The sequence below is a fragment of the Dendropsophus ebraccatus genome, chromosome 13 (genome assembly GCF_027789765.1).
Source record: "Dendropsophus ebraccatus isolate aDenEbr1 chromosome 13, aDenEbr1.pat, whole genome shotgun sequence".
Lineage (NCBI taxonomy): Eukaryota > Metazoa > Chordata > Amphibia > Anura > Hylidae > Dendropsophus > Dendropsophus ebraccatus.
In genome coordinates, this window is record NC_091466.1 from 21,952,680 (window position 1) to 21,966,486 (window position 13,807).

The window sequence follows — 13,807 nt, forward strand, 5'->3', positions numbered from 1 at the left end:
GGTATAGTTTTTAGGGGTCCGGCATATCTGTAGTGCATAGTTGGGGGGGTGGGGGGCTATATACCTATAGTGTATAGTTGGGGGGGTCCTATATACCCATAGTGTATAGTTGGGGGGCTGTATACCTGTACTGTATAGTTTGGGAAGTCCTATATACCTGCAGTGTATAGTTGGTGAAGGTCCTGTATACCTTTACTGTATAGTTCGGGGGTTCTGTATACCTGTAGTATATAGTTGGTGCTGAATACCTGTAATGTATAGTTGGTAGAGTTCTTGTATACCTGTAGTTGATAGTTTGAGGGTCCTGGAAACCTGTAGTGTATAGTTGGTGGAGGTCTTGTATACCTGTAGTATATAGTTTGGGGGTCCTGTATACCTGTAGTGTATAGTTTGAGGGTCCTGTATACCTGTAGGACATAGTTGGTGTAGGGTCCTGTTTACCTGTAGTGTTAAGTTTGGGGGTCCTGTATACCTCTAGTATAGAGTTGGTAAAGGTGCTGTATACCTTTAGTATAGAGTTGATGGAGGGCCTGTATACCTGTAGTGTATAGTTTGGGGTCCTATATACCAGTAGTATATAGTTGGGGGAGTTCCTGTATACCTGCAGTGTATAGTTTTGGGTTCCTGTAAACCTCTAGTGTATAGTTTGGAGTCCTGTATACCTGTAGTATATAGTTGGTGGAGGTCCTGTATACCTGTAGTGTAAAGTTTGGGGGTCCTGTATACCTGTAGTATAGAGTTGGTGAAGGTGCAGTATACCTGTAGTATAGAGTTGGTGGAGGTCCTGTATACCTGTAGTGTATAGTTTTGGGGTCCTGTATACCTGTAGTGAACAGTATGGGGTCCTGTATATCTGTAGTATATAGTTGGTGGAGGTCCTGGATACCTGAAGTATATAGTTGGTGGAGGTCCTGTATACCTGTAGTGTAAAGTTTGGGGTCCTGTATACCTGTAGTATATAGTTGGTGGAGGTCCCGTGCACCTGTAGTGTATAGTTTTGGGGTCCTGTATACCTCTAGTGTCCTGTATACCTGCAGGGTTGTATTTACCATTAGGCACACATGGTCTGGAGCCTAGGGTAGCACCTTGCAGAGGGGCAGTACCCTCCCGTTCAGACTTGCTAGAAAATCTGGTGTCTTTTCGAGGGGGGGTATGGCGGTATTGGTCAGGTCTGGTATGGCTGTGTTATCCAGTCCACAGTATGGCGTTATTGGTCAGGTCTGATGTGGCGGTGTTATCCAGTCACAGTGTGGCGGTATTGGTAAGGTCTGGTGTAGTGGTTTTATCCAGTCACAGTATGGTGGTATTGGTCAGGCCTGGTATGGCAGTGTTATCCAGTCACAGTATGGTGGTATTGGTCAGGTCTGGTATGGCGGTGTTATCCAGTCACAGTATGGCGGTATTGGTCAGGTCTGGTATGGCGGTGTTCTCCAGTCACAGTGTGGCGGTATTGGTCAGGTCTGGTATGGCAGTGTTATCCAGTCACAGTATGGTGGTATTGGTCAGGTGTGTTATGACAGTTTTATCCAGTCACAGTATGGCGGTATTGGTCAGGTCTGGTGTGGCGGTGTTATCCAGTCACAGTATGGTGGTATTGGTCAGGTCTGGTATGGCGGTGTTCTCCAGTCACAGTGTGGCGGTATTAGTCAGGTCTGCTATAGCAGTGTTATCCAGTCATAGTTTGGCGATATTGGTCAGGTCTGGTGTGGCGGTGTTAAATGTGACATGTGGAGCTATTACCTACCAATCCTGATGCTAATTGGTGAGTGAGGATGGGGCATCTTCAGGTTTAGTGCTTAGGGCAGCAGCAGCAGCTGGTAATACTGCCCTGTATAGATGGAGTAGGGGGTCCTGTATACATGTAATGTATAGATGGAGTAGGGGGTCCTGTATACATGTACTGTATAGATAGAGCAGGGGGTCTACCAGTTATTTCTGTGGATCTGTTGTGAGGTAGCTGCCCTAGCAACCATTCACATTCCAGCTCCCTATGAAAATTAAAGTAGTAATCCTATTGGTTGCTAAGGCTTTCAACTGCCATTTTCTCTGGGCAGCTGCAATTAATTATATCACCTGTGTGTGCAGTGTGCAGATTTTCCCGTACATTTCTATGGGGCGCTCTCCCCCTCCCCTCTTGTACATCTGGCGGGGACGGGACCTTCACTCTAACCTTCCCAGGCATCTATTGTATCTGTGGGCCAAATTTGGGGTCAAAAGGTTCAGGTGTTTCGAAGTCTATACTGGACAGACAAACAGACAGACAGACAGACTTTCATTTTTATAATATAGATTGTGGGAGAATCTCATAGTTACATCTCCGGGGCTTTATATTAAAAATAATATTTTAAAAGATTATTTATGAGTTTTAACTAAAGTCAATACATATATAGGATTATTATTACAACAATATTCTGAGCTCATATACTATACTCATCATATACTGTATGATATAACTTTATGGACTAGTAAGATAATATGTACAGTATCTATAACACTGCTATTTTGACATAGTTTACCGCCACTAGACACCAGGGATAAGCTGCGTCCGGTAATCGGATGCAGCTGTCATGTTTGACAGCTGCATCTGATTACTGTATTAGCGGGCACGGCGATCAGACCGTGCCCGCTAATACCGGCGGTCCCGGGCTACTAGAGGCACCCCGGACCGCCGCGGTTCAGAGCAGGGTCGCCGTGCGGCCCCGCTCTGAACGCCCGCACATAACTGTACGTCCTCATGCGGGAAAGGGTTAAAGCAGCAACATAAAATTAAAGTTATATAAAGTGCCTATTGCCACATTGTACTGATTTGAGGGACATTCATAACTGTCAGTTTCACTGCAGCCATAAAAACACCCCACCCCCAACATTGTTTTTTTTCCAATTTCCAATAATAATAATAATATATATATATTTTTTAATCTATCTATTTATTTATTTTTGCAGCATAAGTGTGTTATTGCAAAGTTCAATTGGTGCCACAAAATAATAACAGCTCATATGGTCTTTTAAACAAAATTGCCCCACAAAAAACAAGCCCTCATAATGCTATGCCGCAAAAATATAGCGGTATGACTGTTGAAAGGCGGCAATTAAAAAAGGAAGGAAATTGCAAGGGTTCATCTTTGCATAGTTTATAGTATAAAGATTAAGCTAATAACATCTCTTTATGGTTTTCCACCTAGGAGAAGAACATGGATATGATGATGTGGATAGTATTGATTTGTCTCAGCCATTGTACCCTAATGAAGAAGTCAAAACATCTGTTGACAAAGAAGCATCAGGATCATCTTGGAAAGGTTTGTACAGATAGATAGATAGATAGATAGATAGATAGATAGATAGATAGATAGATAGATAGATAGGTAATGTGTTCATATTTATTATCTGTCTTTGTGAAAGTTAGCTGTATCAGTATCAGGCTTGCTGTATCTGTAAATTTGTAGCTGCTTTGCAATGCTGGGAGGGATAATCACAGGGAGTTCATTACCAACTTGAGAATACTCAGAATAACCCTCCCAGCATTACAAAAAAAAACTACAATGTTGCAGATAAAGCCTGTTAGGGATTTGTTTAAATCAGTGTCTCGTAAGGGAGGAGGGATAGACAGAGAGAAAAGCTCACACACAGATTTTTGTGTCTTCAGCAGAAAGCAGTAGCTGAGAACTGGGGGAAGATGACTAAATAGATAATAACAAGTATGGGAGGAATTGTTAGTCTCACCATGGGCAGCAACATATTAAAAGTTATGTTTGAGGGGAAGTTGGTGGGGCTTCTCCTATAAAGTTTATACATTTCTTACATATATATTACTTTTGCTGCTATCCTTGTATATAATTAATTGTGGGAGAATCTCATAATTACATCTCGGGGTGCGTTTTATTAAAAATAATATTTTAAAAGATTATTTATGGGTTTTGACTAGAGTCAATACGTATATAGGATTATTATTACAACAATATTCTGAGCTCATATACTATACTCATCATATACTGTATGATATAACTTTATGGACTAGTAAGATATTATGTACAGTATCTATAACACCGCTATTTTGACTTTGTTCACTATTTTATTTTTTAGATTTGCCTTTGGAGAAGAAGACTTCAGAACATAACTATGATGACACAGGGTTACCTTATGAGGACAAAGATGAATTAGGAATTGTCGCTGAGAAAAATGGTGAAGATTTAGTGAAATAGTTATTGTAACATGAAATACTATTTATTGAGGAAAAATATCAATAAAACATAAAAATGTGATCTGGCAAAATAGAAAACACTTGTTTGTCAACTGATCACATCTTTCTTGCATTTATTTAAATTATTGTTGTTGTGTGTGGCTGCTAGAGCCCATATTATTCACGTATTGGCTAGTGTAAACTCCTATTGAGTTATACCAATTTACTGGGATCAGTGACTTGATTGTGTGTCTTACATAATCAGTGGTCGCACTCCACTCCTACTGTGTTAATCAAATTTGGTTTCTGGTTTCATTACTGAAATAAGTGTGTGCTTTACTTAATCAGTACTTGCACTCCACTCCTACTGTGTTATACAAGTTGGGTTTCATTACTGAACTGAGTGTGCACCTTACATAATCAGTGGTCACACTCCACTCCTGTGATATTACGCCACAGATCCATCAAGGTCCACTGCAGTCCATGGCGGTAATTGTATGACTGACGACTAAACAATTTAATACACACACCAAAAAAAAAGAGCTTATGATTACATTTCTGCACTCACCCCGGTGTCCTCCTATGGGTCTCTGGTGTCCCCCATCAGCACATATTCCTTCCACTGTTGCTATTTTTCATTTCCAAGAGAAACATTGGACTGACATAAGAAAATCTACATAACAAGCTGGCAGAGTAGAAAGCAGTAGAAGCGATCCCAGTGTATGCTGATTGCTTTTAACCCTGCCAGTTTGTTTTGTGTATATTTGCTTATCACAGCATGTCTTCATTCTAATGTTTTTATTGGAAACTAAGAACAGCGGCATTGGAACAAGCATGCTGTCATAAGAAAATATAACATAAATAAAACAATTAGCAATTAGTCACCACTGTGAAAAGGGTTATGGGTGGTTACTAAGGGGTTAATATTAAGGAGGTCAGTACTATAAATGAAGCAGTGACATTGAAGGGCTTTAAATTTTATCATTGCCAGTCACTCGAAATGAGCAAACCGGAGGTGCATTTGTACTGCACTGATCTCTATGAGCAATCAGTGTCCCTGGGGGGGACAGAAAATTAGTGTAAAAAAAAAGATTTATCATTAGTAAGAAACCCCATCCCATAATAACAGTTTACATAACCCCCCCTTTTCCTGTTTTATAAATAAAGTATAAACAAACAAAATATTTAACATAGTTGCTATCGCCTCATGTGGAATTGCCTGATCTAATAAAATATCAATTTTCTGATCTTACATGTTAAACGGAAAAAATGATACCTCAATTTTCCCTATAGAACAAAAAGTAAAGGCGTTATAAGGAACACGATAGAGCAATTTTAAACACTTTATTTAAGTTTTAATTTTTTAAAGCAGCAACATAAAATTAAAGTTATATAAAGTGCCTATTGCCACATTGTACTGTTTTGAGGGACATGGATAGCAATAATAATAATAATAATAATAATAATAATAATAATAATAATAATAATAATAATAATAAATTATATATATATATATATATATATTTTTTTTTTTTTATTTATTTTTTTTTTTATCTATCTTTCTATTTATTTTTGCAGCATAAGTGTGTTATTGCAAAGTTCAATCGGTGCCACAAAATAATAACAGCTTATATGGGTTTGTAGGTGAAAAAATGCAAGCACTATGGTCTTTAAAACACAATTGTCCCACAAAAAACAAGCCCTCATAATGCTATGTTGCAAAAATATAGCGGTATGACTGTTGAAAGGTGGCAATGAAAAAGGAATAAAATTGCAAGGGTTCATCTTTGAATAGTTTATAATATAAAGATTAAGCTAATAAGATCTCTTTATGGTTTTCCACCTAGGAGAAGAACATGGATATGATGATGTGGATACTATTGATTTGTCTCAGCCTTTGTTCCCTAATGAAGAAGTCAAAACATATGTTGACAAAGAAGCATCGGGATCATCTTGGAAAGGTTTGTACAGGTAGATAGATAGATAGATAGATAGATAGATAGATAGATAATGTGTTCATATTTATTATCTGTGTTTGTGAAAGTATCAACCCTACAGTAATGCAGTTGCACAAGTCCAATATTTACAGTATTTTCCAGCATATAAAATGGGCACATTACTTCTCAGGATAATTTTTTATTTCATTTTGTTTAATCAGTTTGATATATTTCTTCAAATAAAGTCTGAATTTGCAGCAACTGTGTATACTTTATTATGGTCCAGTATAGAGATTTATAGGGGGATTTATTGACTGACACATCGAGCTGTGACACTCACATGTTCAGCAGCCAGTCTTTGAACAGACGCATGTTCAGTACAGAGTGTGGGCCCTACGACACAGAACGATTATCAGCCGTATTTAACCGATAATTGTCCCGTTTAATAGGAGGGAAAGATCAGCCAACATGAATGATGGCGGCTGGTTGTTGCTGTTGTTTGTCTTTCAACATGTTGAAAGACAAACGACCTTGATAGCAGCAATTTGTGGCTATCACACTGAGAAATAGGAGCGGTGGCAGCAGACTGCCGTTATCCTCTATGGGCTGCCTGGATGATCTAGCGACGTGTGTAATGATGGCAGTGAGCAGGGAACAAGGGAAAAGGAGTGCCTACAGCGGCAATGAAAAAAGTAAGAAAATGGCAAGGGTTCATCTTATAGTTTATAATATAAAGATTAAGCTAATAACATCTCATTGTGGTTTTCCACCTAGGAGAAGAACATGGATATGATGATGTGGATAGTATTGATTTGTCTCAGCCTCTGTACCCTAATGAAGAAGTCAAAACATATGTTGATAAAAAAGCATCGGGATCATCTAGGACAGGTTTGTACAGATAGATAGATAGATAGATAGATAGATAGATAGATAGATAGATAGATAGGTAATGTGTTCATATTTATTATCAGTGTTCGTGAAAGTATCATCCCTACAGCAATACAGTTGCATAAGTCCAATATTTACTGTATTTTCCGGCATATAAATTGACTGGGCATATAAGATGACTCCCGACTTTTAAAAAGATATTCAGGGGTTCAAAAGTCGTCTTATATGCTGGAAAATGTTAATCCCTTTCTGACCACAGCAGAATTTACCAGCTTCAGCCAGTCAACGGCTTCTAAATTATAATCTATAGAGACTATAATTTAGAAGTTGGTCACCCTATTAGATATTGTAGAAATATGTAGAAGATGGCACTTCCGTGGCGGTGGTGCTCGAGGTAAGAAAAATGTTCAGATATTAGGAAGAGCCTGGCACTCACCAAGTAGATTATGCTTCTTTATTGTAGTGTAGCAAACATATGGTACAGGGACGCGTTTCGGCCAAGCATGGCCTTCATCAGCTTAGGGGTGTACACCCCTAAGCTGATGAAGGCCATGCTTGGCCGAAACGCGTCCCTGTACCATATGTTTGCTACACTACAATAAAGAAGCATAATCTACTTGGTGAGTGCCGGGCTCTTCCTAATATCTGAACCCTATTAGATATAACCTAGAGATCACCCCCGCAACCCTCCACTCCCAGACTCCTGCTTGCAGTGTGCTGCAGCTGGGAGGCTCTTCTGAAGTCAGGCTGGGATTAGGCCAAGAAGAAGGCGGTGGTGCTGGGGGTCCTGGAGAGCTTGCAGTGTAGTCTCCCTATAAGAGATAACCTAGAGATCACCCCCACAACCCCCCACTCCCCGACTCCCGCTGGCATTGAAAAAAAACCTGTCAACTTGCCTGTGACCTGTTGCCTGCAGTTCCTTTCTCCCCGCAGCCACGCGTCTTCCTGGCACAGATAGCGTGGTACAGAGACACTGCCTGTACAGAAGTTCCCGCAGCCTTTGTCATTCATCTGCAGAGAGAGGCTGCAGGGACTTCCAACGCAGGCAGAGGAGACACGTGGCTGCCAGGAGAAAGGAGCTGCCGGGAACAGGTTACAGGTGAGTTGATGTTTTTTTTGTGGGAGGAGGTGGTTGAGGCGCACCTTTCTTCCATCTTCCTCCCTCAACCCCTACGTTTGGTTCTCCAAGTTGGCGGCAGCCCTTCACAGTCAAAAACACCAAGAGAAATTTTTATCTTACATTTTAATTACCCTTTGTTACATGGTGTAAATAAAATCCCTTCTTCAAAACCCCCCTACCCACCCAACTTCACCCTAAGGGACTGATTGGGAGGCCAACTAACCCAGAAGAAGCATATCATAGTTCCAGACTACTAAAAAAGCTTCCCTTAGGTTTGTATTCCTATTACCCCAATTGGTTTTTTGCCTAATATTGTTCGCCTTATGATACAAGCTCTCATATTCCAAGATTGTTTTAATTTTGGGAATTCCACTTATTTACATGCAGAGGATTAGCATAGGTCGATGCTCTTATGATAAGATATTTGGCTAAAAACAAGGTCTTCAATAGGCTGAGTACCTCTTGACCTCTGCAATGTTAATGTACAATCCAGTGATAGCCAGAGACCCGCCACAACTCTCAGCACCAGAGCGCTGATAGTTAACCCTATAGATACTGCGGTCAGCACGACCGCAGCATCTATAGGACTCCAGACAGAGAATTCTCCCTCTACGGAGGGAGAATTCTCTGTCCGCTGTCAATCAGGGCTCTGCGAAGTGATCGCAGAGCCCCGATGGTAGCCATGGAAACCAGAAGCCTCAGGCTTCTGGTTTCCTGGCTACGGAGGTCGGAGGGGGATGGAAGGGAAGAAGACTGGGGGCGGGGCACGCATCCGTGAGCTCTGCCCCCTCCCCTTTCTCCCCTGCCGCTGTCACAAGATTGTAACAGCGGCAGGGGACAGCAGAGAGGGACATCAGGGACATCAGCTTATGGGATCATTATTAGCTGATGTCCTAAAACGACCTGGGCATTGAGGAATCAATGACCCCAGGTTGTGAAAGGGTTAATATCTGAATCGTCTCCAAACAAAACTATCTGTGGTGAATGGGATATGGGATAGTTAACTCAAATTGTCGACTAATTATTTTCAGTATAATTTCCCAATATCATTTCAGTTTTGGACATGACCATAACATATGTAAATATTCCACTTTTTCCTCCCCACATCTCCTACAGTTATGCTCTTTGTTGGGATACATCTTGGTTAGCTGAACAGGAGTATAATGTAAATGGTCGACTATTTTAAATTGTACCATTTGATACTCTGCCCTTATCCCTACCTTCCCAATATTCCTATAATTTTTTTTCCATTGTCTTTCCAATATAGTTCCCAGCTCTTCCATCCATTTTCTTTCACTGTTATGTTTATTCTTAAGCAGTTGCCTATATAGAATAGATAAAGCTTTCTTCCTAAAAGGGTCCTTCTCTATCAATTTGAATATCCCAAATATTGGGGAAATCTGTAGTGGCGTAATAGTGGTCTCCACAGTTTTTGAACTCCCCCACTTATGTGGCAACAATACCAGGTGTATAAGACCAACTTTTGAGCAGATTTTTCTGGATTAAAAAAATCATCTTATATGCCAGAAAATAAAGAAATATCCCTGGAACTGAAAAATTAAAAAAGAAAAAAGAAAAAGAAAAAGCACAAATGTAAAACTGAAGTAATAACTTTAGCCGTGTATATATTATGTAAGTCTTTTAAAATTTATACTCATGTTATCTTATTTTTAGGCTTTATTCACCTAAGTGACGAACTGAACCAGACGCTTTCCATATTCTGTAATGCAGATAAAGACCTTCCTTCTGTTTACCAAGATTATGATGATTCAATGTCTGCATGACCGACACCATAACTAGTGGAATTATGTCATTGTCACTAATATATACACAATAGTAAATTATGAAGCTTTCTTTCATGTCAGTAGATATAGTCTTAAGGAGTTTGTCAAGATACAATGTTTTGAGCAATATACATTTTACCAACCCTGATCCCCCACACCTGCCATTCCAACAGCTCCTTGTCCCTGCTAGTCACTGCTTCTCCTTGTTACCTTATTGTGTCAAATCTACAGGAAGTGCCCTATTCAGTCAATCTTAGCAGCTCCTTTGGTGAGAACGTATCACCCCAACCAGAAAGAAGCTGTGATGAAGAGAGGCCAAGAGCCTCTTTTGGATACAGCTTATGTGGCTTTCATGACACAGCAATGTTTTTTTTTAAATGCATAAGGCTATGTTCACATAACATATATTTTATGACAAGAACGGCTCTTTTTTGCTATTAAAACAACAACCGTTCTTGCCATAAAGAAAAAAAAATGTGTTACATTAAAGTCAATACAAACAGCAGCCTTTGCTCACATGATGTATTGCACAAAGGCCGTTGTTCGCTACGGCTAAGGAAAAAATTGACATGTCAATTATTTCCGACCGTTGTTCCTTGAAATCAATGCAATTTCTACTGCATCAATGGTCGTTGATTTTGAGTGCCGAACAATGGCCGTTGTTGCTACCGTGTGTGAACATAGCCTAACAGTCATATTAATTACACAGATTACAGGTTACATGTAGTAATGTATGTAAATTAATTTGAAACTTCATTGTATGTACCTAGCCCACTGGTCTGCAACAAATCCAGTTCGGACTTTGCATCAACTCTGGAGAAATCCACCCCAGAAATTAGCAGGAACATAGCATGTATTTAAATTTACCATTGCAATGCAAAATTAACTCTGGCAACATTTTACTGAGGAAAGAATAGAGATATTCTGAAACGTGTCTAAAAGTTGCCATTCTTGTGCACAAAAGAATCCATACTAGCCGGAGATACTGCTATCAGATCAGCGTGGAATACATAGCACAACCGCCTAAGGACGGGTGAGAGGTGGCTAACCCCCAATGCATTTAAAAACTGTTTCCCGCATCATTTATCACACAAGTGAACTCTTTAACAACTGCCACAATAATATATATTAAAAGACTGCAATAACATCATATATTAAAGCGTACCAAAGAAGACGCCTGAAAAATAAATACAAGTTAAGTGGCATATTGACACTTAGTGTCGGCACGCAAGGGCCCTGCGGTGCTGAGGACTGATATTTGTGGATACGAAACATGGATATATTATGATATACATTGTGACCAAAACTGATAATATGGACTAGGATTGCGCTATATAGTTCTAGGCAATATATCTAGTTATGTTTTATGATATTTCATGATTTATTGATTTTAACTTTCATTCTTAAAAGAAATTATATATATTAAAACTTATTATTATTTTTATGCATGTGAGGAAGTTTCTTGAGAGCCTACCTAAAATAATGTTTACAGAAAAGCATTTGTTATATTAATATGCAACATAATTAATACGTTTCTTCCCAGAGGATGATTTTTTATTTCATTTTGTTTAATCAGTTTGATATATTTCTTTAAATAAAGTCTGAATTTGCAGCAACTGTGTATACTTTATTATCGCCCAGTATAGAGATTTATAGGGAGATTTATTGACTGACACATCGAGCTGTGACACTCACATGTTCAGCAGTCAGTCTCTGAACAGACATATGTGCAGTACAGAGTGTAAGTCCTATTACATGGAACGATTATTGGCATGAACCATGAACCATGTTGGCTGATTGTTGCTGTTGTTTGTCTTTCAACATGTTGAAAGACAAACGACTGTGATAGCAGCGATCTGCTATTCCATTGAATAGGAGTGGCGACTGCTATCCTCTGTGGGCTGCCTGAGCGATCTAGCGATCCCATCCACTGTTGACTTGGATCTTAAAGCGACTCTGTACCCACAATCTGACCTCCCCAAACCACTTGTACCTTCGGATAGCTGCTTTTAATCCAAGATCTGTCCTGGGGTCCGTTCGGCTTGTGATGGTTATTTCATAAAACAACTTTTAAACTGGCAGCCCCGTGCCCTTTGGCCGTGACTTAGTTTGTGTATGCATTAGAGAGTATTATTGTTGGTGGACCTTGTAGTTGCCCCCTGGGGCTTCTCTTTTACTGCTGCCTGAGGTGTTGATGCAGACACCCTTGATGTTGGTGACGTGCAAAATAAAGCAGACAACAGGAAGTCAAGGTCTTGAGTTGCAACAGTGACTTTACTTGAACTTGAGAAACATGAACTCAGATGAACCACAAACCCAGTGCAATGGAAGTCATTTTAGAGTTTTCTGGGCCAGGACTTAAACCAACATTTCGGATCACAGAAATAATATTAAAAAAGGTTCTTGGCTCTACAATTTCCATCTGTCACACTAACTCAGTTCAGGGAGCTGATTCCTGATCTCCTCAGTCTCTTCACAGCTTGTGGTCTCCTCTTAGAAGATGTTATCATTACCACAGCTATACTCAACTACTCAGACTCAGACTGAGCCCGACTAAGTGAGTTCCTGGCACAACTGCCCAAATTTAGGGAAACTCAACCTCCGTACACTGCAGACGCATTAAAGTTCCATCTTGGTAGACCCATTGGTTACAGTGATAACTTAAAACAACTATATCAAATGTGCTGCTTAAAGTAAAATGACACATTATTACTTAAGTTGCCATAAGCATTTTTTTTCCTGCAAACTATTCACCCTCCATAGCAAACCTCACAATGTCCGATTAGGAGTAAGGGGGAGATTTATGAAACTGGTGTAAAGCAGAATTGTCTTAGTTGCCCCTAGCAACCAATCAGATTCCACTTTTCCTTCCTCACAGACTCTTTACTTGTTTACTTTAGTGACAGCCTATTCATATTGCAGGTACAGTACATAGATCACCTATTACTTGTGTGGAGTGTATCGGTATCTGCCATACGTCTGTTTGTGCAATACATCAACTACAATCCATGGGTACTGAGGTTCATGCATAATTTGCGCAGCACTGACATGATCATTCTTGAGGGTTCCTAAAGAAAATATGTTTACAAATAAACATGGGTTGTACCATCAGGAAATATTAAATGCGTACATTGGAGCACATCTACAACATTGGTGGCATTAGTACACAGAATCTGTCTGGAGCATTACAGCATTTCCTTCATGCACACCAGGGTTAAATCAATGCGCTAAGAGCATATGCAATAGAACAGATGGAAACGCCACCTAGGGGTGGAGATAGTAATAGAAAGCTGCAGGATAGAGAAACATTTTAGATCTTCAAATTAAATACATGAGCACAAGAAGGTGTAAATGTACAAAATCTATGCTGCACTCACTGCAATGCTTTTTATTTTTGGGACTTTACTCACCAGTATACAAAAATAACAGATTATAACATATCATAAACAAGACACAAAAGATTTCAATATATAGTATATAAACCAGATTAATTGGGGGGGGAGGGGCACACAGGGGGTCTATATAAATGGGGGAGCACACAGTGGGTCTATATAAACAGGGGAAACACACAAGGGGAATATATAAATGGGGGAGCACACATGGGGGGCCTATATTAATGGGGGAGCACACAGGGTGTCTGTATAACTGGAGTAGCACACAGGGAGGCTATATATAATGAAGAGAGCACACAGGGGGTCTATATACTACTGGGGGGGACACAAGGGCTCTATATACTACTGGTGGAACACACAGGGGTCAATATACTGCTGGAGGAGCATACAGGGAGGCTATATACAACTGGGGGAGCACACAGGGGTCTATATACTACAGGAGGAGCACACAGGGGTTCTATATAATACAGAGGAGTGCACAGGGGGGCTGTATACTACTGGGGGAGCAC

General features: G+C 40.0%; 1 protein-coding gene across 1 annotated transcript in view; it reads left to right on the forward strand.

Moving 5' to 3' along the window:
• The window catches only part of LOC138770480 (antigen WC1.1-like), a 114,638-nt gene extending 104,449 nt beyond the window's left edge, over nt 1–10,189 (forward strand). Inside the window, exons 13-16 of the mRNA XM_069949586.1 lie at nt 4,081–4,179; nt 6,025–6,138; nt 6,889–7,002; nt 9,797–10,189. Coding sequence (XP_069805687.1) covers nt 4,081–4,179; nt 6,025–6,138; nt 6,889–7,002; nt 9,797–9,906 — 437 coding nt within the window. The 3' untranslated portion in view covers nt 9,907–10,189. The remainder of the gene's footprint in view (nt 1–4,080; nt 4,180–6,024; nt 6,139–6,888; nt 7,003–9,796) is intronic.
• Nucleotides 10,190–13,807: the final 3,618 nt, after the last annotated feature.